Source organism: Petromyzon marinus, chromosome 40 (genome assembly GCF_048934315.1).
Source record: "Petromyzon marinus isolate PM22_M1 ecotype Great Lakes invasive population chromosome 40, UKy_Petmar_22M1.pri1.0, whole genome shotgun sequence".
Taxonomy (NCBI): Eukaryota; Metazoa; Chordata; class Hyperoartia; order Petromyzontiformes; family Petromyzontidae; genus Petromyzon; species Petromyzon marinus.
Genome location: NC_133706.1, coordinates 11,470,478 through 11,498,117, shown reverse-complemented (window position 1 = coordinate 11,498,117; position 27,640 = coordinate 11,470,478). Strand labels below are relative to the sequence as shown.

General features: G+C 47.3%; 1 protein-coding gene across 1 annotated transcript; it reads left to right on the top strand.

The window, feature by feature from the left end:
- Nucleotides 1-1,028: 1,028 nt before the first annotated feature.
- On the top strand, nt 1,029-27,640 carry LOC116950666 (sodium- and chloride-dependent neutral and basic amino acid transporter B(0+)-like). The gene is made up of 14 exons (XM_076072990.1): nt 1,029-1,112; nt 5,029-5,173; nt 11,904-12,035; nt 12,499-12,663; nt 13,346-13,434; nt 14,842-15,042; nt 15,542-15,682; nt 21,778-22,006; nt 23,119-23,244; nt 24,222-24,340; nt 24,563-24,662; nt 25,852-25,961; nt 26,417-26,587; nt 27,205-27,640. The coding sequence occupies exons 1-14, from the start codon at nt 1,029-1,031 to the stop codon at nt 27,400-27,402; spliced, it is 2,010 nt and encodes a 669-aa protein (XP_075929105.1). The 3' UTR covers nt 27,403-27,640.

Below are 27,640 nucleotides of genomic sequence, written 5' to 3'. Positions count from 1 at the left end.
ATACCCCGACTGATGCTTCTGTTGTTGTGGAGTAACTCATGCAGCCAGCTATGGCTCTAGGATTTTATGTTACATATTATTTATGTAGTTTATTGTAAAAATTCGGTCAGTCCCTATGATCACTGTTACGTTGCAATTATGGCTTTATTTTTTGGTTATTTCGAAAACGTTTTTTGGTTTGGACATGTTTGTTTTGTTGTAGTACGGAGTTAGACTGATGGCCTTAATCTAAGTTTTCTTGTGGTTGTTGTTGTTTGACTTGCATCGCACTGGGATTTTTTGCACACAGCGTTGGTATACGGTGCTTTTTTCAGAAATATTTTGCTGTTTTTTCATAGATTATCTGTTTGCACAGTCACATAGTCACTTTAAGATGTTTTCTTGTTCGTGTTTTTTGTTTGTTGTGGTTGTACCCGATTCAAGTACCGAATGGCTCACAGGTCTATACCAAAATAAATGAACTGAAAATGACATGAACTGTTGAAAAGAGCTTCACGGCTCATCGGATTTCTCAAGCATGAATGAATGTTCTGATCGTGATTCTGAAGAGGCCGCCGATTTAGACAACGGTGCGAGTTGTTTGTGGCCCCCGGGGCATCTTAAAACCCCACGCCTCCCCCTCCCTGCCTGTGCCCACCCAGCAGCTCCGATCAGCACGGTTGTCTTAGTACGGTGCGAAAGAAGCTCAGCGTACAGTATACCACGCATAGCGGTCAATCGGAGGGTGGCGCGCGGTGGGATCAAACGCCGTGGGTACTCCCCCCCCCCCCTGCCAGTCGTTCTCAAAAGTTGAAGAGTAGGCCAAGTGCGCACCCACGAGCCGAACAGCTACTGCGAGTGGAGCCTCCTCTCCGGCAGCAGTGGGCGTGAGGAGAGCTTTTGCGGTGCTGCGCCTTTGTCCGTCTCTCCACACCCTCAACCAACCAGCACCACCACCACCGCCACCACCCCCACACCTCCCCACCGGTCGCAGGACGCACGGACCGAGTTGGTGGCGGCGGTGGTGGCTGCAACTCACGAGAGGCCGAATGGGCGACAGCGGTGGCTTCGATGCCGTGGTGGTACCCGTCAAGCGCGGCTCGCGGCAAGGGGAGAGTGGCGAGCGGCCCCAGGTGAGGCCACCGGCTGCGTCCGCGACCAATCCCCCCAAAAACCCCCGCGATCATAATAAGACGCGCTCCGGGAAAAGAGTCAAGACGCGCAAACTGGCAGCCACCGCCACCACCACCATCCCGCCACTTGTCAATAAGGTCACGCATATCTGGTCTCACTCACGCACGCACGCACACACACACGCGCACGCACGCACACACACACGCACGCACATACACATACACACGAGCACGCACACACACACGCGTACACACGAGCGTGCACACGCCGGATTATAAGACGAGCGAAACATCCCAAAGTTTGGCTTTGAAATTATTTGAAATTTTGAATGAAAACTGTCGTGACCGCAGGAATTCATATCCTTGGTTCTATCGGTAAAGTGACGTAGATGGAAAATAAAAATAATAATAAAATACGATTAAAAATAATACATTTAAAATAATTAAAGCAAAAACCCACGACGTTTCAATCGCAACCCAAGCGGTCTTCATCAGGCGGAGAGAAGACCGCTTGTGTTGCAATCGAAATGCCGTGGGTTTTTTATTTATTATTTTCAATTTATGTTAGAATTTTTCTCTATCTACCTGACTTTACCGAAAGAACCAAGAATATAATATTTGAAATCCGTGGTTGGGGTGGGCTGGTGCCTCTTATTAACCGGAGAGTACGGTACGAGCTCCCAGACCTCTCTGTCTCTCTCTAGGCCACCGCCAAAGACGCGGGAGCATAGAAGTAGGGCTGAACGATTAATCGATTTCAAATCGCAATTTGAAACAATGCGATTAGCAAATCGCAAAGGCTGCGATTTGAAAAGTCCTATTACTTTCTTATAGGAATTGTCAATAAAAAAATATTATTATAACTTTATTTATTTAACTTAACAATTGTTATATGTTTGAGTGTTCTTTTTCAATTAAAACATTTTAATAAATACATGTTTGGAAGCAATTCATATATTTTAAGTTCTCATCCTTGCATTAGAATATATAGAGCAGTTCATATTGTGATGATATCATGTGGTAATGCTCCATCACGTGTTAAAAATCTATTACACAGTGAATACTGAACTGAAGCTCGCCTTAAACAATTTTAATCGCAAATCAAATCGCAATCGCAATATCTGTCAGAAAAATCGCAATTAGCTATTTTCCCCAAATCGTTCAGCCCTAAGCAGCAGCAGCAGCATCATCATCCTACAGCGCCTGTGAGCCCCGTGGCGGCGATGTTGGTCGCCAACGCGACGCTCTGCTGCTGTCCAGGCTCACCACAGATCTGCCGAGCTTCACAGATGTCAACCAGGCCGGGCTCATTCCGGGGGTACATTTTGGCCCTCAAGCTGTTTGTGTGGTCATTTGCGATTGCGCATTTCACTAAAGTGTCCCCTGAGTGTAGAAAATTCCACGCTACTATGGCGGGGCTCAGACGGTTCCGTAGTGCAAACACCTCACGAATTGGTGCTCGTTTTAGTCGTGCCCCTGGGGCGCGTGATGGGTTGGCACTCTCGTGGGTTAAACGCAATAATTACATTATCACATAATTTACAACATGACAGTGTACCGCGTGTACATTGGTAACAGTCGTGGCTCATTCGCGGCAAGAGGCGGCTTCGCCTGGGTTGCATCCCCGACTCGGGCGCCCGTTTCTGTGCCGAGTTTTCTATGTTCCGCTCTGCGGAGTAATGAGTGTGTGCGTGTGAGTGGAATTTGGATGTTCTCCATCTTATGTGTGCCTTTCCTCTGGGTTCTCAATTTCCCTCCCATAACTACAACAACAAAAACCAACCATACGATGTAACTTGTATTGTCTCAAACATCATTCTGCAAACGTTTAAACCTGCAAATTATTCAATTGCGATTACATCGCCACCCCCTGCTGTGAAAAGGGAGCAGGACCCTCCCGAAAAGAGGCTTGAGACTTTCCGGAGTAAAGAAATTACACAACAATAATAATAGTACAGTACACTGTGCTGTTATTGTCAGGCATGTGCACTCCTGTTATTACTGTACTGTATTTACATCAGCACGTCAAACTGTAATCTCCTCAAACCATAACGTAAGTTACTAATTCTAAGGCAACTCGCCTGTTAAGTTGCCTGAGCGAGCTATTGCAAAGAACAATCTCAATGGCACCTCAAATACTGTGTGCACATATTCTTGGTTCTTTCAGTAAAGTCACGTAGAAGGGAAACAATAAAATAATAAAAATATAAAACAATACAATTATCACGACGTTTCGACTGCAACACAAGCAATCATCATCAGGTATGAAAACCACAGCAAGAAAATTTGAAAAAAGTGGCGGGGTTTTAACGTTAGCACCACGGAGAGCGATTTGGCAGTTTGTTCAGATGGACGAGTCCATCTATGTTCGGAAAAGAGGAGGGGGGAGACGAAAATAATCGATGCGATCTGAAAGCCACCGTAAGCGTGAACAATCAATTAAGACCCGAAATGGTTGATCAAATCCTTCCAATGATTGCTAAGCCAGAATCCATCTTCTCGGTTGAAAGTGTCTCTGTGTTTGTATATGTGAATAGCCTCATGAACGAATCTCTCATGGTAGCCAGATGGCTTGCAAATAACTTCTGTCTTGGAGAAGTCAATGTCATGTGAGCCTACTGAATTATAACAGTGATCTGCCACGGCCGAGGTGTTGGTCCTACCGTGTTTTAGGTCTGCTTTGTGTTCACGAATGCGGTCTGAGACATGTCGTTTGGTTTCTCCAATGCAACTACTACCACAGAGGCAACTTAGTTTGTAGACGCCAGGGTACTGTATGTCCGGAATCACATCTTTTAAAGACGGAACCAGATCACTGATTTTATGTAATGTGTTGAATGGGACCTGGATCTTGTGTTTATTCAAGATTTTGGAGATCTTTTTTTGTGATCCCCGCAATGTAGGGTAAAGTGATGGTTTTGAAAGGCTCCTCAAGAGGGTCCTTCTTCATGGTTGGAGTGATAGCTTTGCGGATTGTGTAGTTGGAGTAACCATTAGCCTTAAGAGCTTGGTGTACGTGCTTGAGTTCACTGGCTATGTGTTCCTGGTCGGATATGCATTGGGCTCTATGGTGCAGAGTCTTGATGAGGGAATTCTTCTACGTGACTTTACCGAAAGAACCAAGAATATGAATCTCTGCAGTCACGAAAGCTTTAAATCTAAATTTACTGTGTGCACCTTCAGATGTTGTTCTCTCTCTTGCCGATCCATCATTCCACTCGACCTCCAGCAATGAACGTTTATAGCGACGTGTCACTGCCAAGACCACTCTGCTCAAGAGTCAATGTGATGTCTGTAACTTTCACATGCCCTTTCGGCAATGCGTTCCTCTTTTCGCCAAGGTAGCCTTGCAAATGACCTCTCGATATCAGAAACACGGACATTGACAATTGGGGTGTTGCGATGGCTAGATGTTAACTACCTCGCCTGGTGTGCAGGAGGTTGTGTGTTCGATTGTGATCCAGATCCTGACGCCTGTATATTTGGAGTTTGCATTTTATCCCCGTAGTCGTGCGTATTTGACTCCGGGTCCTCCCGTTTTTCCCTCCACATTTATAAACACGTGTTTAAGAGTATTTGGCTGCTATAAAATGTCCACGTGATAAGCCACTTCGTTGGGCTATCATTTGTGGCCAAATCGCTTCAGAAAAAGAGCTATATAGACTCAATGGGCCTTACCTGGTCAAAATAAAAAAAATAGTTTCGTTTCAATTAAAGTGGAACAAAAGCTGAAAAGTGCTAAGAATCGGGGAGAGGCACGTGCTTGGAATTGGAATTACACCGAGTGAAGGCGTAACATATCTCACCGGGTTAAAATATGACAGCTCTCTCCGTTGAATTGCGGGGATGCTTTTTTTTCTTTTCTTGCGCGAGCGTCTTTAACCCAACGTCGGAGGAAATGTGACGGGCCACGCAGGATGAAGCGAGCGGCTCCGGAGATGAGAATGCGGAGCGCGGCAACTGGGCGTCGAAGAGCGAGTACATGCTCTCCATGATCGGCAACGCCGTGGGGCTGGGGAACTTGTGGAGGTTTCCCTACCTGGCCTACAAGAACGGCGGCGGTGAGCGCGCACGCGTGCAAAGAGATAGAGACAAAGATTACCCCCCCCCCCCCCCGTATAGCCTTAACAGATTGTTTGGGGCAATGCTATTAGCGAGTAGCACCTGTTAAGGCCGGCACGGTACACGAGGGGAATGGGTGGCCAGCACCATGCCCGACTGCCGTCTCCCTGGTGCTGATGTTTACAGAACGCTAGGGACTCATTTTTGGCTGAGTCGACCTAGGGGAGGCTTAGGATCAGTTCATATATTCGTCACTGATGTTGGCCGTGAGCGGGAATCAAACCCGGGTCACCAAGTCTGCAGCACAGCGCTCGAACCACTGCGCCACCGCTTGCCACATTCATGCACACACACGTCCTGGCATTATACGAGCAATGCTTTTACCATTTCGTGTAGTCGGTCATGTGCCTATATGGAGATGCACTGAACATTTGGCTGTGCTGGATATTTGGAAGCAGTATTGAATTTTGACCAAAATGCCCGATTCGTCTAAAGCTGAAACATCTTGCTCTGTTTCGATTTAAAGCTTTCGTGACTGCAAGGATTCATCTTCTTTGGTTCTTTCGGTAAAGTCACGTAGAATGAGAATAAAATAATAAAATAAAACAATAAAATTCTCACGACGTTTTGGCCACAACACAAGTGGCCTTCTTCAGGTGAAATGAACAACCTGTCGGGACGACAGAGCTACAATGTATCACCTATTAAGCTCTGTCGTCCCGGCAGGTTGTTCCTTTCACCTGAAGAAGGCCACTTGTGTTGTGGCCGAAACGTCGTGAGAATTGTGTTATTTTATTTTATTATTTTATTCTCATTCTACGTGACTTTACCGAAAGAACCAAAGAAGCTCTTGCTCTGTTGCAACGCTAGTTTTCCACATTGGCAGCTTGATGCGTAATTGCTCTATTTTCATGATTCTGAACAAATGAAAACACTTGATTTGAAGCTTTTGTGACTGGAGGAATCCATACTCTTTGGTTCTTTCGGTAAAGTCACGTAGGTATAAAATAAAATAAATCACGACGTTTCGGGCGCAACGCAAGCGGTGGTGATCAGATGGCGGACGCTTTGTGTTGCGTCATCGGATGACGGACGCTTGTGTTGCGTCATCGGATGACGGACGCTTTGTGTTGCGTCATCGGATGACGGACGCTTGTGTTGCGTCATCGGATGACGGACGCTTGTGTTGCGTCATCGGTTGACGGACGCTTGTGTTGCGTCATCGGATGACGGACGCTTGTGTTGCGTCATCGGATGACGGACGCTTGTGTTGCGTCATCGGATGACGGACGCTTGTGTTGCGTCATCGGATGACGGACGCTTGTGTTGCGTCATCGGATGACGGACGCTTGTGTTGCGTCATCTGATGACGGACGCTTGTGGTGCGCCCGAAACGTCGTGATTTATTTTATTTTATACCTACGTGACTTTACCGATAGAACCAAAGAGTATAAATGAAAACACGATACAAAAGAGATGAGGTGTATTGAGCTTATCTCTTCCATTCAATGCATTCTCATTTGGTTGAGGTTGCCGGTATATTATGTATAAGGAATTATTGTTCTGTGATTTGTTTTGTAATGTGCTTAATGTAATTGAAACTTGCACAGACGCATTCCGTCTTGTAATCATGGCACGATGCTGGTGTTTTAAGGTTTAAGCTTATCATCTGTGGAGCTTTTATTAAACTTGGTTTTGTCATCAGCAGTAAACTGTTGCTAAGAAAAGATACCTTTTTCATTCTCGGCCATCATTTCATCAACTTCACCTTGTTCCCCTTCTTTCATCTCTGAACCTTTTTCGTCTCATTTGTAATCTCCACAAAGGGCATCTACCCCACCGTGAATCTGCAACGCAACAATCGAGTCTGTGTCTTCAAAGTCATAAATAAGTACCTTTATAACCGGCGAAGTCCATTCGGGGCCTCATAGCAGGGCTTGACTAGAAATAAGTGCCTGTAAAGAGATACGTGGCATGTTTTTATGTCACTGTCTGCGGTGCCCAGGAGTGTCACCCCACACATTTCTGGCAATCGCCTTGTGCTTTCCAATTGCATTTTTTTCACATGCCTTTGCGCAAGGAAGAACACATACGTGTACGGCCCTTTTGTAAATCTACTGCTGGATGAGGACCTCCCCCCTAAGCTTCGTCCACACACCGCTTCGCAATGTAGTGTATAACAAAAAGGCAAATCTAATAGCAAGGTACTCATTTGATATGTATTGTCCAAGCTGTCAGTTTTTCCACTAATAAAAACAACGGTGATCATAGCAACACGTTAATGGTGCAACATCTTTAAAAACAAGACTAAAGCACCCTATAAAAAAACGCTTCAAAACAGTTTTCTTCTTTTCCATTTCGATTTATAATTCGAGCTGTCATATAATTAACCATGCGTTCAACATCGCAGCTACCGCGTTGCATATTTATGTCGCGAATAGAAATGTCATAATATCCCACAGCGTAATGTCATGGAAAATTGTTCAAATTAAAAGTGTTTAAGAAGGAAGAAAAACTATGGGTACGCATGGATTATGTAACGCATTCCAACGTGCGTTTGTCCTCGTTAATATTTAATTGAAACAAAAAAACAGGTAGCACTTGCACCAGGCACACAGGAGGTGGTAGGCCTGCAAGTCATGATGAGAGCATGACTGAGACAAAAAAAGCGGAGACATTTATTAATTGGTTTGTGTCTCCACGTTTTAGCAAACCCCGAGATCAATGTTGCCCGTTTGCAAAAGGTTGAGTCCGTCAAAGCAACTCAACTTTTTACAAACCTTTGGTTCATGTTGGATCATCTAATGTTGTATTGCATTAAAAACACAGTGATCCTACCAATACAATAACAGATAATGTGTTCTTTTAAATAGCAAAAGAAGATGACACTACTCATATATAAAACCCAATTATGAATATCACTCTACAGCAAGGATATAAAGAGCCCTTAGACCTGTGATGAATCACTCAACTGCCTGTTCGTGTTTCGTTAACCATCTGCCATCTGTGTCCACGTATCTATTAACCCTTCCACATATCTTCAGGTCTGCTGTCCTCCCGTCACCCGCCTTGTTTTTGAGAATGTATTTTTCTCCTACATTCAACGTAAACCTCCACAAAATTCACTGCACGATTAGCTCAGCGGTAGAACAAGTGGATCGCAATCGGAAGGTTCCAGGTTCACATTCTGGTTGGTGGTTGACTTAACCCATCGATAAACATAGAACTACTTTGTGGGGAATTTAACACTGGTTGTCCTATGGATAGACTTGTTGCCGTCATAGGAGCGTGGAGCTTCCACCGCTGGCTCAGAGCTGCAAACAGGATATGAGCACTACCACAATGTTCATTTGAGATAGAAATCACTCAGACCCAATTAATATCATGATCATAATGCCTGGTCTATCAACGACTGGATGAAGACCTCACACTGTCGTCATTCCTCACAGTCCTGCACACTCCATCTAGCGTTGTTCCAATCTCCACGGTGACCATGCTCAACTGCGATCTCTCCTTTGCTATCAGGCTCGTCCACCAGCCACTATGCCTTCTAACGATTCGTCCTCTCTAAGGCCTTCTGGTTTTCTAAACAACCAGAATTATGTCTCTTAGCTCTTGTGTGCATATTTTTGGGTCTTTTTTTTGTTTTGTTATTTTTCGTAATTTTCTTTGAACCTATCTACGTGACTTTACCGAAAGACCCAAGGATATGAATTCCTGCAGTCACGAAAGCTTTAAGTCAAGATCTTGTGTGCGTGTTCCTAATCCATGCGAGTCTCTTTCTATCTCTCAGTGTCATTTCAAGAACGCATCTCTCCATGCTGCCAGGCAATATTCAGCTCTTCATTTTTGTCATTCCAAATTCTTCCAAATCATGGCAGAGTGGGCATAACGGATTTATTCGTCAAAATGATTTAACCTACTTTCGCACACACACACAGGCATCGTTCATTAAATTAATAAGGAACAGATTGATTTTTAGAGACCAATCAAACACACGAGTAAGCTGTATTTGGGAAAGGGTTTTCCACCATTTACCACTGAGTAATTATCAATCAGAATTATGTTTAATTGCGCCTAATTCTCCAGTTATTTTTGTGAAGTTTTGACCAAAGGAATAAAAAAGTCAGGTAAAATCCCATTCAGCAATAAGCAAGACCTTTGATATGTGCGGAACAACAGCGAGGGTTGATCATAAATTACAACAGTTGGCATCATAAATGTTACTTTATTGTGTCGAGAACCAAGGTTGAACAGCGTAAAACACAAACCGCATTGCAACTCGAGGCCATGCGGGCCATGTAGATTACAGAGCTGATGAGGTTTTTTCCCCTGCGAGTTATGTATCCCTAGATGTGCTTATTTTAAGTAATGCATTGTGGGTATTGCCCATGTGTTTTCTATACGTCCATACACCTCTTGTTGAAAGACACACGGATACCTTGTATGTTAACCATAGCCAAAGCTAATATAGATCAAGTATTCAACTAGAATGACCTCGATGTGTAATCTAAGTTGAGTTTACTATAGTGGAGACCACTGTGGTAAGTTTAATATAAAATCAGTTTTAGTTGATAAAGTTCCCCTCTCCTCTTCTTTGGTTCTTTCGGTAAAGTCACGTAGAATGAGAATAAATAATAAAATAAAATAAGACAATAAAATTTTCACGACGTTTCGGCCACAACACAAGTAGCCTTCTTCAGGTGAAAGAACAGAACTGTCGGGACGACAGAGCTTCAATTAACGCTGCTAAGAATCGCAGCGTCTTTTAAGCTCGGTGAGAGGCGTGGCGAGCCTTGAAAAAGGAGTTCACATATCAAAGCAGGAGAATTTAGCATTTAAAAAACTGAGGGATTAGCTTGTGACAGAAATAGCTGTGTTAAAGTCAAAGTTTACATATCCACATAGGCATTTAGTATATGGACGCTAAAGGCCTCCAATTACCAACTATTATAAAGTAAACCATAGTGTCTTTAAAGCTCGGTGAGAGGCGTGGTGAGCCTTGACAAAGGAGTTTACATATCAGAGCATGAGAATTTAGCATTGAAATAGCCGAGGGATTAGCTTGTGACAGAAATAGCTGTGTTAAAGTCAAAGTTTACATATGGTTTACTTTATAATAGTTGGTAATTGGAGGCCTTTAGCGTCCATATACTAAATGCCTCTGTGGATATGTAAACTTTGACTTTAACACAGGTATTTCTGTCACAAGCTAATCCCTCAGTTTTTTCAATGCTAAATTCTCCTGCTTTGATATGTGAACACCTTTTTCAAGGCTCGCCACGCCTCTCACCCAGCTTAAAAGACGCTGCGAATCTTAGCAGCGTTAATTGAAGCTCTGTCGTCCCGACAGTTCTGTTCTTTCATCTGAAGAAGGCTACTTGTGTTGTGGCCGAAACGTCGTGAGAATTGTATTGTCTTATTTTATTTTATTATTTTATTCTCATTCTACGTGACTTTACCGAAAGAACCAAAGAAGATGAATCCTTGCAGTCACGAAAGCTTTAAATCGAAAAATTCCCCTCTCCTCCCCTTCTGTTGGAAGAGTAGGCAAAAAAATACCCTCCAGAGCAGTGGTTCTTAACCTGGGTGCCAGGTGCACCCCCTGTGGGTGGGAAATGCCCTTTCTAGGGGGTGCGATACACGTCCAGATTTTTTTAGAAGGTAAATCATCGAAACACAAATTAAGCACGGGCACGTGAGTACAACTTGTTTCGTCAAGCCCTCTACGTCGGTATCAACATTGTACATTGTGTTACACGGTTGAGCACCGGAGGGGTGCACGGCTGCAGAAAAGTTGAACAACCACGACTCGAGAGACAATTTTTGGCGAATCCGGTAAAACACTTTTGTTTAAAAGAGCCGCGATGCATGTGAATGTGAGACCATCCGGAATAAATAACCATCACAAAGCAGTCCTCGAAGAGCCGCAGGTTACAGACCCCCTGCTGTCTCTGAAAGTCTTCTGCCAGCGGCGGTTCGAGCAAGCAATTGCAGGGCTGTACCATTAACTATCGTCAGGCGTCAACGCGGAATATCATTGCATTGCCACGGTTGGACTCTTCATTGACCCATCTTCTTTATATTGTTTTTACATATCAGTAAACGACAGGTTAAACTTTTTTTGAATATGTAAGAATGACCCGTTTAGTGAGGCTATTAGGATTACAGTTGTTTGCAGGGTCAGTAATCCATCAGCTAAAAATGGGCGTGAAGCCTCCGTAATTTCGTTAAGCATTCTAAGCTAAATTCAGTTTCTTTTGCAGCCGTACGTGTTCCGTCACTGTGATTTCCTATTCTATGTTAAGGACTCACGAATACGTACTTCTGTTTTAACTTCACTCAAATAAGTTGGATTGGAGAAAAAAAACATCTGAATTGTGTTTAAGCTGGATTGCAATCTTGTGACGTGTCCATTGCGATTCATATATTGCGATTTAATAAACCTGCCTCCTTGTTTGAACTCCCACGGTGGGAGATCAAACCGGCGACCCCTGGATTGCAAGCACAGTGTGCTGCTAACCATCACACCGCAGCGGCATTCCAATCACAAGTACATTCATACAATCTGCATTGAACACCGAGAATATATTCAAGGTATCGTGTTAGCAACGGCTCTGCATTTGTTCTCATGCCCGGTTCCCAAACGCGTCCTCTTCTCCTTCCCCCGTGCCCCCCCCCCCCACCGGACGTTGCCGTGGTCCGCATGGACTCGCCTTACCCCCACAGGAGCCTTCCTCATTCCCTACATCATCATGCTGGCCTTTGTGGGGCTCCCGCTCTTCTTCCTCGAGTGCTCCATTGGCCAGTTCGCCAGCCTGGGTCCCATCACCATATGGAAGGTCGTCCCTCTCCTGAAAGGTCAACGACACACGTGTCGGGGGAGTGAACTTGCGGTGCGACCAAGGCCGGGGTCTGTGTGTGGCCGGGGGTTAGTTCGCAGTGGGCTCGTCACCGGAGCCAGCTCAGGCAGCGTATTACGCAGAGCCCCATCATAATCGCGATTGGTGTTTTCCCGAGTCGAAAGGTGCACAGATAAACGCAGTGCGTCTCTGAGTAGATCTCAGGATAGAGTCAGACTGGGAGGGACCCTCCCACTAAATACATCCGTGTCCATTCCCCCAAGAGAACATGAAGCCCTGGCTGAGAACCCTAATTTGTTGATCAAATTGAGATGATGGCTTTTTTTTACTTTAATAAATATATATACCTGGAAAATCTGTTGAGATTGAACATCTCGTTTGCAAGCATGTCCAGAGTCTAAATATTTAAAAAAATGAAAGAAATTACACCACATCCTCTTTTCCTCTCCTCCCTCCTATAGGCTTGGGCTGGATGATGGTGATAACGTCCTCCCTCATCGCACTTTACTACAACTCCATCATCGCCTACGGCCTCTTCTACCTCTTTGCGAGCTTCACATCCGAGCTGCCGTGGTCATCCTGCAAGAAGTGGTGGGGAGCTGACGAAAACTGCTTCGACCGCTCAGGTGAGACGTGAAACCACGTGTGGCGTGGAGTCGCTAAGGAACTGTGCATTATCAGCACCGCAACTATTTTCACCTTTTCGTTGTCGGCGCATTAAAGCATGAAGTAAATTATTATGGACTTACATTTATAGTTGGGACTGCTCACTTTTTGCGACATTGCATCCCTCTGTTCTAAGTTTGCAACAGCTCCCTCGCAGAGGGAAACTGTTCCAGCGTCAATTCCAGCAAGCAGACGCCCAGCGAGCAGTACTGGAAGTGAGGACTGCCCATCCACACACACAGCAGTAGCAGTTGTGACACAGAATCAGCAGCTCTACGGGCCTAGGTTTGAGCACTGGGTTACTCGCTACCTTTGGTGTAAGATGTGTTGCACACTGTACGGTACTTGCAAAAGTATACCGCGCAAAGTAATTTGAAAATATAATAATTTATAGACACTCACAAATGGTTCCAAAACTCTTGAAATCCATAATTTGCATTTTAAATAAAAAAAAATTCTCTCCATTTCGGTTTGTCCATCTGTGAGGCTGTGTAAATAAGCAGCAGATGCAGTGTGCCGCATTGAAAGCTCCTATTAGCACGGTTGGCTATGCATGGTGCGAAAGAAGTTCAACATACATACAGAGTGGATATAACAGCTCTTTTCCACGGTACAACTGTGACGTTCCGTGCCCATGCCAAGCCAGCCCGGTGCGGCTCACGAAACACTGGATTTTTTTCCCACTGCAATACCACAACTGCGCCACCGACACGCGCAATGAACGAGTCGAGGTGCGTTTAAATGACGCGGTGATGCGTCATTTACACGTGTCCTCACGGTGTCTCGACCAACACCACATGCAACGAACGCGTCGATTGCGCCGTCACTGGAACCCGCCTTCTTTGGTTCCTTCGGTTATAGTCACGTAGAATGAGAAAAAAAATTAAACAATAAAATTCTCACGACGTTTCGGCCACAACACAAGCGGCCTTCTTCAGGTGAAGGAACAAAAAAGTGTCGGGACGATAGAGCTCCAATGGACGCTGCTAAGATTCGTGGCGTCTTTTAAGCTGGTTGAGAGAAGAGAGGCACCTTGACAAAGGGGTTAACATATCAAACAGGAGAATTTAGCATTGAATAGCTAAATTCTCTTGTTTGATTTGTACTAGGTGCCTCTGTGGATGTGTAGGCTTTGACTTTAACATAGCTATTTCTGTGACCAGTCACAAGCTAAATCCCTCAGCTATTTCAATGATACATTCTCTTGTTTGATTTGTACTAGGTGCCTCTGTTGATGTGTAGGCTTTGACTTTAACATAGCTATTTCTGTGACCAGTCACAAGCTAATCCCTCAGATATTCAATGCTAAATTCTGCTGTTTGATATGTTAACCCCTTTATCAAGGTGCCTCTCTTCTCTCAACCAGCTTAAAAGACGCTACGAATCTTAGCAGCGTTCATTGGAGCTCTGTCGTCCCGACAGATTTTTGTTCCTTCACCTGAAGAAGGCCGCTTGTGTTGTGGCCGAAACGTCGTGAGAATTTTATTGCTTTATTTTATCATTTTATTCTCATTCTACGTGACTTTACCGAAAGAACCAAAGAAGATGAATCCTTGCAGTCACGAAAGCTTTAAATCGAAAAATGGAACCTGCCTGTTGGGGCCACAAGAGATCTGCCTCGGCATATAAGGGGCCGCCCATAAATGACGTCACGCACCTGGGGGGGGGGTCAGACATTTGTGACAAGGGGGGGGGGGTTGAGAAATGTGACGTCACATCAAAATGCGCAACTTTAAATAAATATAGACAACACGTTCTACTTCATTAAATAGACTTTTTAATAAATGTTTTCTCCTACAACATCAGAGTGCAGCGCCACATTAAATACGCACTACAATGACAATAGTTTAAAGCGATTTGAAGCATGTTTTTTATATATTTTTTGGGGGGGGGGGGCAGAGCTTTGTGACGTCATATTTGAGGGGGGGTCTGACTTTTTGTGACGCCGTTTGACGAAGGGGCGGGGGGGTCAAAAACCGCCCAAAATCGCGTGACGTCATTTATGGACGGCCCCCAAAGTATCCAGTACCTCGAGAGCCCTGCGTTTGCTCGGATCGAATCAGATGTCCCAGTGGAATAAGGATGTAAAGAGAGGCTCTATTGAATGAGGCTGTTAAACTAATGAGGCTACCCGATAGCGATATTCGCCGAGAGGACCTTCGTATCAAGAACCACCGATGCACGTGCGCGCCCCGCCCCCCTCCAGCAAGTACGCTCTGCGGCGGTCGGAATCCATGGACGAAACAGGGGATGTCGTGTGGCACCTCGCGCTCACCCTGCTGCTGTCCTGGATCGTCACATGCGCGGCACTCGTCAAGGGAATCAAGTCGTCCGGCAAGGTGGGCGTTCGCACCCCGAGAAGGAGGGGGCACGCGGGGGCCCGAGCAGGAGGTCAGAGGGGCAACTCTCGCCCGTCCCGACGACTTTTTGCATCGTTTTACCGGAGGATGGAAGCGTTCGGGATGGTTTATTGTTGCCACTAGGCAACATCGAGCTCGCGAGGCACAGGGGAGCAGGAGGGGAAACCAAGGATGGCTAGACTGGCCTCGATGGTTTCCTAAGACGGATGGAGCCGGTGTAGAGCCGTCTCATTTTCCTGCTCTTGTGCGAAATGACAGGGCCACAACATTGACCCGCCATCTTTTAAACAATGCTGTTTGCATTGCACGTGCAGAATGGTGATGTCACGTGACATGCAAGGCATGCTGAGAGGACTCATCCTATGGTCACAATTGCATATTGTTCATCTGGAAATCACCTTTTTGCCCGTGTTGCCGTACGATTGCGACTATATTTATGATTTAATGTGGGGTTATGAACTGCATGTTTCGCATGCAGGTGGTGTACTTCACGGCCATCTTCCCATACGTGGTGCTCATCATTCTGTTGATCCGTGGGGCAACGCTGCCGGGAGCCATCCTGGGCATCGAGTACTACATCGGACGCCAGTCCAACTTCACGAAGCTGCAGTCTGCCGAGGTTCCCACTCCAAACCTCCACACCGAACCCAGACAAATCCATTCCTCCTCTTGGACAATTAACCGTGGGGAGTAGCGCGGTGGTACAATTGTTAGTGCAGATGTAGTGGAGTAGGAAGGTGTGCTGGGGAAACCGCGCGATTGTATTGATCACACGGACAGTGTGGGGTTATTTAGGGGTTAGCCTATGGAAGGCGTAAACAGCGTGGGTCGCCTTAGGACAGGCACCACGTGCAGAAGCTGAAAGGTGACGTCATCGGTTGGGTCAATCAAGGTAGACGGGAAGCAACGGCGGTGATTGGCTGGGACTGTTACTGGGGCTGGAGAGGCGCCGGGATGGCTGAGAGGAGACAGGTGGTGGATGACGCGTTCTATGCGGAGGCACGCGGGCCAATTAATTAGCAATAATGTGCAGGGGGATAAATTGGGAGGAGACACAGAGAGTTGAGGAGTCAGAGCTGAAGAGAATTGGGAGTGGGAGCTGAGGAGAGTTGGGGTCTGGAGTTGGAAGCCAGGCAGGTGTGTAGAGTTAGCGGAGCTGAAGAAGACAGAACAGTTAGCAGTGGAGTGAGCGTAGAGTTAGCGGAGCTGAAGAAGACGGAACAGTTAGCAGTGGAGAGAGCGTAGAGTTAGCGGAGCTGAAGAAGACGGAACAGTTAGCAGTGGAGTGAGTGTGGAGTTAGCGGAGCTGAAGAAGATGGAACAGTTAGCAGTGGAGTGAATGTGGAGTTAGTGGAGCTGAAGAAGATGGAACAGTTAGCAGTGGAGTGAGTGTAAAGTTAGCGGAGCTGAAGAAGACGAAGCAGTTAGCAGTGGAGTGAGTGTGGAGTTAGCGGAGCTGAAGAAGACGGAACAGTTAGCAGTGGAGAGAGCGTAGAGTTAGCGGAGCTGAAGAAGACGGAACAGTTAGCAGTGGAGTGAGTGTGGAGTTAGCGGAGCTGAAGAAGATGGAACAGTTAGCAGTGGAGTGAGTGTGGAGTTAGCGGAGCTGAAGAAGACGGAACAGTTAGCAGTGGAGTGAGTGTGGAGTTAGCGGAGCTGAAGAAGATGGAACAGTTAGCAGTGGAGTGAGTGTGGAGTTAGCGGAGCTGAAGAAGACGGAACAGTTAGCAGTGGAGTGAGTGTGGAGTTAGCGGAGCTGAAGAAGATGGAACAGTTAGCAGTGGAGAGAGTGTAGAGTTAGCGGAGCTGAAGAAGACGGAACAGTTAGCAGTGGAGTGAGTGTAGAGTTAGCGGAGCTGAAGAAGACGGAACAGTTAGCAGTGGAGTGAGTGTAGAGTTAGCGGAGCTGAACAAGACGGAACAGTTAGCAGTGGAGTGAGCGTAGTGATAGAGGAGCTGAAGAAGGCGGAACAGTTAGCAGTGGAGTGAGCCTAGAGTTAGCGGAGCTGAAGAAGATGGAACAGTTAGCAGTGGAGTGAGTGTGGAGTTAGTGGAGCTGAAGAAGATGGAACAGTTAGCAGTGGAGTGAGTGTAGAGTTAGCGGAGCTGAAGAAGACGGAACAGTTAGCAGTGGAGTGAGCGTAGAGTTAGCGGAGCTGAAGAAGATGGAACAGTTAGCAGTGGAGTGAGCGTAGAGTTAGCGGAGCTGAAGAAGATGGAACAGTTAGCAGTGGAGTGAGCGTAGAGTTAGCGGAGCTGAAGAAGACGGAACAGTTAGCAGTGGAGTGAGCGTAGAGTTAGCGGAGCTGAAGAAGACGGAACAGTTAGCAGTGGAGTGAGCGTAGAGTTAGCGGAGCTGAAGAAGACGGAACAGTTAGCAGTGGAGTGAGTGTAGAGTTAGCGGAGCTGAAGAAGATGGAACAGTTAGCAGTGGAGTGAGCGTAGAGTTAGCGGAGCTGAAGAAAACGGAACAATTGGCAGTGGAGTGAGCGTAGTAATAGAGGAGCTGAAGAAGACGGAACAGTTAGCAGTGGAGTGAGCGTAGTGATAGAGGAGCTGAAGAAGACGGAACAGTTAGCAGTGGAGTGAGTGTGGAGTTAGCGGAGCTGAAGAAGACGGAACAGTTAGCAGTGGAGTGAGTGTAGAGTTAGCGGAGCTGAAGAAGACGGAACAGTTAGCAGTGGAGTGAGCGTAGAGTTAGCGGAGCTGAAGAAGACGGAGCAGTTAGCAGTGGAGTGAGCGTAGAGTTAGCGGAGCTGAAGAAGATGGAACAGTTAGCAGTGGAGTGAGCGTAGAGTTAGCGGAGCTGAAGAAGATGGAACAGTTAGCAGTGGAGTGAGCGTAGAGTTAGCGGAGCTGAAGAAGATGGAACAGTTAGCAGTGGAGTGAGTGTAGAGTTAGCGGAGCTGAGGAAGACGGAACAGTTAGCAGTGGAGTGAGCCTAGAGTTAGCGGAGCTGAAGAAGATGGAACAGTTAGCAGTGGAGTGAGCGTAGAGTTAGCGGAGCTGAAGAAGATGGAACAGTTAGCAGTGGAGTGAGCGTAGAGTTAGCGGAGCTGAAGAAGATGGAACAGTTAGCAGTGGAGTGAGCGTAGAGTTAGCGGAGCTGAAGAAGATGGAACAGTTAGCAGTGGAGTGAGCGTAGAGTTAGCGGAGCTGAAGAAGACGGAACAGTTAGCAGTGGAGTGAGTGTAGAGTTAGCGGAGCTGAAGAAGATGGAACAGTTAGCAGTGGAGTGAGTGTAGAGTTAGCGGAGCTGAACAAGACGGAACAGTTAGCAGTGGAGTGAGTGTAGAGTTAGCGGAGCTGAAGAAGATGGAACAGTTAGCAGTGGAGTGAGTGTAGAGTTAGCGGAGCTGAACAAGACGGAACAGTTAGCAGTGGAGTGAGTGTAGAGTTAGCGGAGCTGAAGAAGATGGAACAGTTAGCAGTGGAGTGAGCGTAGAGTTAGCGGAGCTGAAGAAGATGGAACAGTTAGCAGTGGAGTGAGTGTGGAGTTAGTGGAGCTGAAGAAGATGGAACAGTTAGCAGTGGAGTGAGTGTAGAGTTAGCGGAGCTGAAGAAGACGGAACAGTTAGCAGTGGAGTGAGCGTAGAGTTAGCGGAGCTGAAGAAGATGGAACAGTTAGCAGTGGAGTGAGCGTAGAGTTAGCGGAGCTGAAGAAGACGGAACAGTTAGCAGTGGAGTGAGCGTAGAGTTAGCGGAGCTGAAGAAGACGGAACAGTTAGCAGTGGAGTGAGCGTAGAGTTAGCGGAGCTGAAGAAGATGGAACAGTTAGCAGTGGAGTGAGTGTAGAGTTAGCGGAGCTGAAGAAGACGGAACAGTTAGCAGTGGAGTGAGCGTAGAGTTAGCGGAGCTGAAGAAGATGGAACAGTTAGCAGTGGAGTGAGCGTAGAGTTAGCGGAGCTGAAGAAGACGGAACAGTTAGCAGTGGAGTGAGCGTAGAGTTAGCGGAGCTGAAGAAGACGGAACAGTTAGCAGTGGAGTGAGCGTAGAGTTAGCGGAGCTGAAGAAGATGGAACAGTTAGCAGTGGAGTGAGCGTAGAGTTAGCGGAGCTGAAGAAGACGGAACAGTTGGCAGTGGAGTGAGCGTAGTGATAGAGGAGCTGAAGAAGACAGAACAGTTAGCAGTGGAGTGAGCGTAGAGTTAGCGGAGCTGAAGAAGATGGAACAGTTAGCAGTGGAGTGAGTGTAGAGTTAGCGGAGCTGAAGAAGATGGAACAGTTAGCAGTGGAGTGAGCGTAGTGATAGAGGAGCTGAAGAAGGCGGAACAGTTAGCAGTGGAGTGAGTGTAGAGTTAGCGGAGCTGAGGAAGACGGAACAGTTAGCAGTGGAGTGAGCCTAGAGTTAGCGGAGCTGAAGAAGATGGAACAGTTAGCAGTGGAGTGAGTGTGGAGTTAGTGGAGCTGAAGAAGATGGAACAGTTAGCAGTGGAGTGAGTGTAGAGTTAGCGGAGCTGAAGAAGACGGAACAGTTAGCAGTGGAGTGAGCGTAGAGTTAGCGGAGCTGAAGAAGATGGAACAGTTAGCAGTGGAGTGAGCGTAGAGTTAGCGGAGCTGAAGAAGATGGAACAGTTAGCAGTGGAGTGAGCGTAGAGTTAGCGGAGCTGAAGAAGACGGAACAGTTAGCAGTGGAGTGAGCGTAGAGTTAGCGGAGCTGAAGAAGACGGAACAGTTAGCAGTGGAGTGAGCGTAGAGTTAGCGGAGCTGAAGAAGATGGAACAGTTAGCAGTGGAGTGAGTGTAGAGTTAGCGGAGCTGAAGAAGACGGAACAGTTAGCAGTGGAGTGAGCGTAGAGTTAGCGGAGCTGAAGAAGATGGAACAGTTAGCAGTGGAGTGAGCGTAGAGTTAGCGGAGCTGAAGAAGACGGAACAGTTAGCAGTGGAGTGAGCGTAGAGTTAGCGGAGCTGAAGAAGACGGAACAGTTAGCAGTGGAGTGAGCGTAGAGTTAGCGGAGCTGAAGAAGATGGAACAGTTAGCAGTGGAGTGAGCGTAGAGTTAGCGGAGCTGAAGAAGACGGAACAGTTGGCAGTGGAGTGAGCGTAGTGATAGAGGAGCTGAAGAAGACAGAACAGTTAGCAGTGGAGTGAGCGTAGAGTTAGCGGAGCTGAAGAAGATGGAACAGTTAGCAGTGGAGTGAGTGTAGAGTTAGCGGAGCTGAAGAAGATGGAACAGTTAGCAGTGGAGTGAGCGTAGTGATAGAGGAGCTGAAGAAGGCGGAACAGTTAGCAGTGGAGTGAGTGTAGAGTTAGCGGAGCTGAGGAAGACGGAACAGTTAGCAGTGGAGTGAGCCTAGAGTTAGCGGAGCTGAAGAAGATGGAACAGTTAGCAGTGGAGTGAGTGTGGAGTTAGTGGAGCTGAAGAAGACGGAACAGTTAGCAGTGGAGTGAGTGTAGAGTTAGCGGAGCTGAAGAAGACGGAACAGTTAGCAGTGGAGTGAGCGTAGAGTTAGCGGAGCTGAAGAAGACGAAGCAGTTAGCAGTGGAGTGAGTGTGGAGTTAGTGGAGCTGAAGAAGACGGAACAGTTGGCAGTGGAGTGAGCGTAGTAATAGAGGAGCTGGAGACGAGGTGTGCGGAGACAGAGAAGTGAGATTGGGTTTCGCTGTGTGCGACGACGCTGTATAGCGGAGGAGCTGAGGAGGATAGCCAGCAGTGGAGAGAGCGTAGGAATAGAGTTGAAGACGTGTGTGCGGAGCAGAGCGACGTGATACTGGGAACCAAGGTGGTGAGCGAGACGGGCGAGACACGGCGAGCGGGCCATGGTGTCCAGGATACGGTGGAGTGTGGAGAACGTGTTAAACGGTGAAAATAAAGAAGTGGTTGAAGAAAGACAAAAGTTGTTCGTGTAAAGTTCAACCACTACACATATGTAGGGACAGTGCGGGGAGTGAGACAGTGCATGGGGGGAGACAGTGCTGGTGTAGAGACAGTGCGGGTGCAGGGACAGTGCGTGGCCAAGTGGTCACGAGGGGTAACTGCAGAAGGGAACCATCTGGGAAGTTCGGGAAAGTGCGAACTAATTCGAAAAAAGAGGGCGTGGCCGAAGGCGGAAAGGTGGGCCACGCCGGTAATAAAAGGGGTGAGAGGCGAGGTTCGGGGCTGCTGTGGGATCGGGGTCAACTGTCTTCACGCCGTCACTGTCTTCGCATCGTCGCTACTTGCGTGCCATCCCTGGCCCAAGCGATCTGTGCGTTATCCCTGCCCAAGTTAAGTTATCTGCGTGGAGTGTCCTAAGTAATAAATAAAGAAACCTATACAGTTCAAGTTGTCCGGCGTCACTACATATGTAGAACTTCTTCCTTTGCACCATACTTAGCCAACCATGCTAATTAGTCGGTGCTATGAACCCAGTGACCCGAGTTTTTTTCACATCAGTGGTAAATGACATCTGAACTGGTCCTGGGCTTCCCTCCGCTGGTTCCCAATCTTTTTGTAAAACTTCTACAGACACAGCTGTACTTGAACGTGGCATAAACCCAAATTGCATCGTGCGTATCTGCGTTGTCAAGTTTGTGCCTCCAGAAATTCGTTTAACCAATCTGATGCCGTCTTTTTGTTTTGCCCACGTTTACCTCTAGCCAAGGGTGTATTTTGCACGCACAGCCACTGTACGTGTACGACTGGGTGTGTGCTCTTAGGTGTTCTCCAACAGCACTTGCCCCAACAGTATGTTGAGGCTATACGGAGGTGGGGGATCTTTTGTCTTTGTCCTCAGGTGTGGAAGGACGCAGCCACGCAGATCGTCTTCTCCCTGGCCACGGCCTCGGGCTGCCTCATCGCTCTCACCTCCTACAACAAGTTCCACAACAACTGCTTCAAGGATGCCCTCGTCGTCACCATCACCAACTGCTCCACCAGCGTCTTCGCCGGCTTTGTGATCTTCAGTGTTCTTGGGCACATGGCTCACACCACCGGGCAGCCCGTTTCAGAGGTAGCCGATGCCGGTGAGTTCCTGTAGTTACTTGCACGGTTTCCGTGTGCAGCTATTGCACAGCTATCACACGGTTTCCGTGTGCAGCTATTGCACAGCTATCACACGGATCCCGTGTGCAGCTATTGCACAGCTATCACACGGTTTCCGTGTGCAGCTATTGCACAGCTATCACACGGTTTCCGTGTGCAGCTATTGCACAGCTATCACACGGTTTCCGTGTGCAGCTATTGCACAGCTATCACACGGTTTCCGTGTGCAGCTATTGCACAGCTATCACACGGTTTCCGTGTGCAGCTATTGCACAGCTATGACACGGATCCCGTGTGCAGCTATTGCACAGCTATCACACGGATCCCATGTGCAGCTATTGCACAGCTATCACACGGTTTCCGTGTGCAGCTATTGCACAGCTATCACACGGTTTCCGTGTGCAGCTATTGCACAGCTATGACACGGATCCCGTGTGCAGCTATTGCACAGCTATCACACGGATCCCGTGTGCAGCTATTGCACAGCTATCACACGGTTTCCGTGTGCAGCTATTGCACAGCTATCACACGGATCCCGTGTGCAGCTATTGCACAGCTATCACACGGTTTCCGTGTGCAGCTATTGCACAGCTATCACACGGATTCCGAGTGCAGCTATTGCACAGCTATCACACGGATCTCGTGTGCAGCTATTGCACAGCTATCACACGGATCCCGTGTGCAGCTATTGCACAGCTATCACACGGATCCCGTGTGCAGCTATTGCACAGCTATCACACGGATCTCGTGTGCAGCTATTGCACAGCTATCACACGGTTTCCGTGTGCAGCTATTGCACAGCTATCACACGGATCCCGTTTGCAGCTATTGCACAGCTATCACACGGATCTCGCGTGCAGCTATTGCACAGCTATCACACAGTTTCCGTGCAATTGGTGCTATGGGGACGCTGGTGTAGCGCTATGCTATAAACCCGGCGACCCGAGGTTGATTCCCGCTCACGGCTAACACGCGAAGATTATTTGAAGCGGTCCTTGGCCTCCCCTAAGTCGACTCGGCCTCAAATGAGTAACTGGTATGGTGTGTAAAAACGTCGCTACTGGAGAGCCGAAGGCGATGTTGTTGTCCACAGGATTTGGACTGGCATTTGTGGCCTACCCTGAAGCGCTGGCACAACTGCCAATCTCTCCTCTTTGGTCAATCCTCTTCTTCCTCATGTTCCTCACGCTGGGCCTCGACAGCCAGTTTGCCACTATAGGTAAGTCCGCATCACATTTCCCATTAACCGCGCCTCTCAAAAAAGGCTCGTGCACCTGCTGTGGAGCACGGAAGCGTCGCTCCACATTCAAGGTTCATGCACTCTGGACCCCTTGCATGCATGGCTCGTAATCTGTTCCTCCACCGGCGAGTTGAATAAAACGAAACATCTGAGTGTTCGGGGTAACAGTATGTATGTGTACGGACAGCCCTGAAGTCAATGCACTACTGGAAGAGGGCCTCGCCACACCATGCTGGCCATGGGGAGTATTTCAAACTTAGCCACGTTGGTAAGTGTGGATTGGTGAAAGTAAGGAGCATAGGCATTGGGACGTAGAAATAAATTATTTTAAAGAAGCTGCCAAACAATCCAAAGTAGAACCCTGATAAAAAGTCTTGAGTTGTTCCAAAATAAAGATTGTTTTTATTCTTAGCTCTTTCGGTAAAGTCACGTTGAAGAGAAACAATAAAATAATAAAATATATATTTAAAATATACATTTATTGTTTCCCTTCAACGTGACTTTACCGAAAGAGCTAAGAATATGAATTACTGCAGTCACGAAAGCTTTAAATCAAAATTGTTTTTATTGTTATAGGCATGATCCGTGTGGGACCCCGACGCCTGTATTTGTGGAGTTTGCATGTTCTCGCTGTGGTCACGTGGATTTTTCTCCCGGTCCTTCAGTTTTTCCCTCCATTTAGAAACATGCGTTTAGAGTTTTTGGCTGCTATAAATTTCCACACGACAAGCCAATTTCGTTGAGCTATCATTTCCGGTCAGGCCACTTCTTAAAAAACAGCTGTATAGCTCAGTGGGCTTTACCTAGTAAAACAAAACACAAAAAGTAGCTGCTCAGAGCAGGCACACGATTGAAAGAGCAGCTGCACCGACCGTTGGGAGCACAGACGCCGGACCCCAGGTGTCCTGGCTCCTGGCTCGCCCGCTCCGTGAGTGCACAGCACGTGTCGCCTGCAGAGACGGTGACCACGGGTTTGGTGGACGAGTTCCCCAACTTCTTCCGCAAGCGCCGCCTCCCGCTACTCTTCTCGGTGTGCATGTTGCTGTTCCTGCTCGGGCTGACGACCACAACTCAGGTGCCCCATGCTCTCTTGCCAAGGTGACGCTTTGTTGCCCAAACCACGTGGCCCGCATGCCGCATGCAGCCCAAGTGAGGTTCAATCGACGTCGGAGCCTTGCTTATGATTATTTTATTCTGTGAATCACTCTGTACAGAATCTTGGGATACTCTACGTATTTAGGCAAGATGTGCATTCACAGTTGTATTACCGTGTGTATGCGTGTCTTCATCTCCCAAGACTGGGATCTACTGGGTGAATCTGGTTGACCATTTCTGCGGTGGGTGGGGACTTTTGGTGGCTGCTGCGCTAGAGCTGATTGGAATCAACTGGATATATGGTGAGATATAACACACTGAGCTGCTACGATACAAGCCAGTGCTCGCGAGAGCATTTGTTCGTCCAAAGATAACCCTGAACCAGCATCGACTCTACAGCTGCACCAGCAGTGTGACCTTTAGATTCATGATACTGGATAGACTGATGGCATAGACAAGTCATCGACGTAAAATTTGGGGTTCTAAATCGAATTCAGTGGAGTACAGGCATTGTTGCTGTATGGTAAAGGCTACCTGGGTACCATTGGTCCTGAAATTCCATTCGGTGGTGGATCAGATGTTACTTTTGTGAAGGAGCATGCGTCACATGTTTATTTATCCATTCAAGTACACGCATGTCCTGCGCTAGAAGCACTTGTGCTCTGTTGCGGAGAATTGTGAGTAGCAAATAAGACAGCAGTCTGTGTCTCCATGTAAAACTCATGTCAGCCAACATGTGGGTTGTAGTTCCTTATTCCAATCCTAAAACCTGTCAGGGTCAGACTCAGCTCAGCCAATGTTTTGGCCATATGCCTCCCAAAAATTATTAAAGTACAAAACATTGCAAGCTGCGTGCGTTCTACGCTCATGCCACACGGGTGCCCACGGGCACAGGTTCACCGATCATGGCCTACTGATGGTGCCGTGAGATTCTTGGACATTTTATAAATTAAATGCATTTGAATTAAAGCATATTTACGAATGACCACACCAACTTGTCCTTCTGTCACACAGCTTGGTTTATGTGCCGACGGTATTCCAGCTGGAGTTAAAACAAAACATTTTGGGAATACTTATTTGCGCACACCCATAATTCCAGCTGAATCCTGTCTGCCTCCGAGAGATGTTGAGTACATACGGTGTCTACTTGCGAGACAACCAATGACCCTGCCTGCGCTTTCCACTAATGTGCACATGTAATGTATTTCAGTAGTCGAACCATCAGCTTGGTAAAGGGAAGCCTTAAGAGACTTGCCCACTTCAAATCGGCTTCACCAGTTGCACACCAAACGCATTTTACCATAACCACCGTTAACAAATACTGCCTTATGAACTCTTGCTATAGCGGTGTGCTTCGAGGATTACCATAGCAGTCCCGAGATTTTGACATTGGCCACCTGTTATACGGCCACTGTTGCATGTCTGCTTTACATTTGTAATCCGAGCACGGCCCTCTGAGAGCTGGAGGTAAGTGTGTTTGCACACCTTCAGGTGGAAACCGTTTCATCCGCGACATTGAGATGATGATTGGGAAGAAGTCGCAGCTTTTCTGGATTTGGTGGCGTGCGTGTTGGTTCGTGATCTCACCCCTACTCCTCATCGTAAGTTCATCGCCTCTCCTTATCGCAAGTCAATGTACGAGCACTCACAACGATGGCTGCCCACAAATCACTTCCCGACTGTTCACCACTGACCGTGGCCTTCTCCCTCCAGATAATCGTACGTACGTGGTCAATTCTAGATTGTTTTCGTAATCCAGTTTGCTTATGCAGTTGCTTGTCTTCTAAATTGCCCATTATATTTAAGGCCAATTTATATACACACACACACACGTGTGATAATGGACGAAACTGGATAGTACAATTGAGAATGTCTATCTCGCGTAAATGTTGATGAAAATTAAGATGTAAACAGGTGCGTGAGAGCAGGTTAGTCATTTTGGAAAATGTATTTTGATCATTAAAAGCAACAGCATCCTGTGCTTGAATTTCATATTAACCTGTTGTTTCCACGAGGCTCATCCATTGAATGTAAATGAAAAAAAAACCCGTTTCAGGCCATCTTCCTGTGGTCAATCATCACATTTCAAGCACCAACATACGGAGATGTGATCTACCCCATGTGGGCCATCGCACTTGGCTGGTGCATGATCATCTTCAGTCTCATCTGGATCCCCATCATTGGTGTGTGGAAGATTATCAAGGCGGAAGGTGGCAGCATCTGGGAGGTGAGGCTGCACTGCTCAAACGAAGCACCTCTGGTTTTGGACAGGGACTGAATAAGTTTGAATGCGCAATGCACATCCTTGTGCGTTGTTTAATTTTTGGTTTTCCAACCTGCACACGTTTTTTCTGTTGCGATGGGGCATTTCTCATCGTTTACAGATGTGAATTGTTCCTTTTAGGCAGCGCGAATGGGGTCCCCAGAGTCTCAAGGCTACGGCCCTCTCCATATCGGGCTCCCAGATGCATACAAGAGCAGCAAACAGGGATGACTACAATGAGGATGAAACCCACCTATAGCTTGTTTCACTGTTGCCTGTCGAGATGGCCACAACATTTTTTTCACGAGTCGGTGTTCTAAATGACAAAATGGCCACACGCTCAGGTCTGTTGAGCTGGTGGTCTGGATAAGGATCGAGAGCTTTGGTACATGCAATGCTGAACATACATGGTGCTCGCTCACAGCACTTGCCCCAACAGTCTGTTAAGGCTATATGGTGGGATCTTTGTTTTTGTGGACAAAATAATGTATGTACGTATAAACGTTGAGATGATTAGTAGGTGTTGACATCGATTAAGCTGTCCACAATCATCTAACTCTGCGCTCTCCTTGACATGACAGCGCTTCCAGGCCGTCTGCAGGCCCGAGGCCGACTGGGGCCCCTACCTTGCCCAGCACCGCACGGGACGATACGCGCATCTTGCGAGCTCCCAGGGCCCGCCCGACAAAGACACCACGAACGGCTTCTCAACGGGATCGAGCCACCCAGGCTCCGTCGCAGAGAGCCCGAAAGAAGCTCGCTACACCACGGCACTATAGACCACACGTTACACACAAAGCTCACTCCAACACGGCACTATAGACCACACGCTACACACAAAGCTCGCTACACCACGGCACTATAGACCACACGCTACACACAAAGCTCACTCCAACACGGCACTATAGACCACACGCTACACACAAAGCTCACTCCAACACGGCACTATAGACCACACGCTACACACAAAGCTCGCTACACCACGGCACTATAGACCACACGCTACACACAAAGACA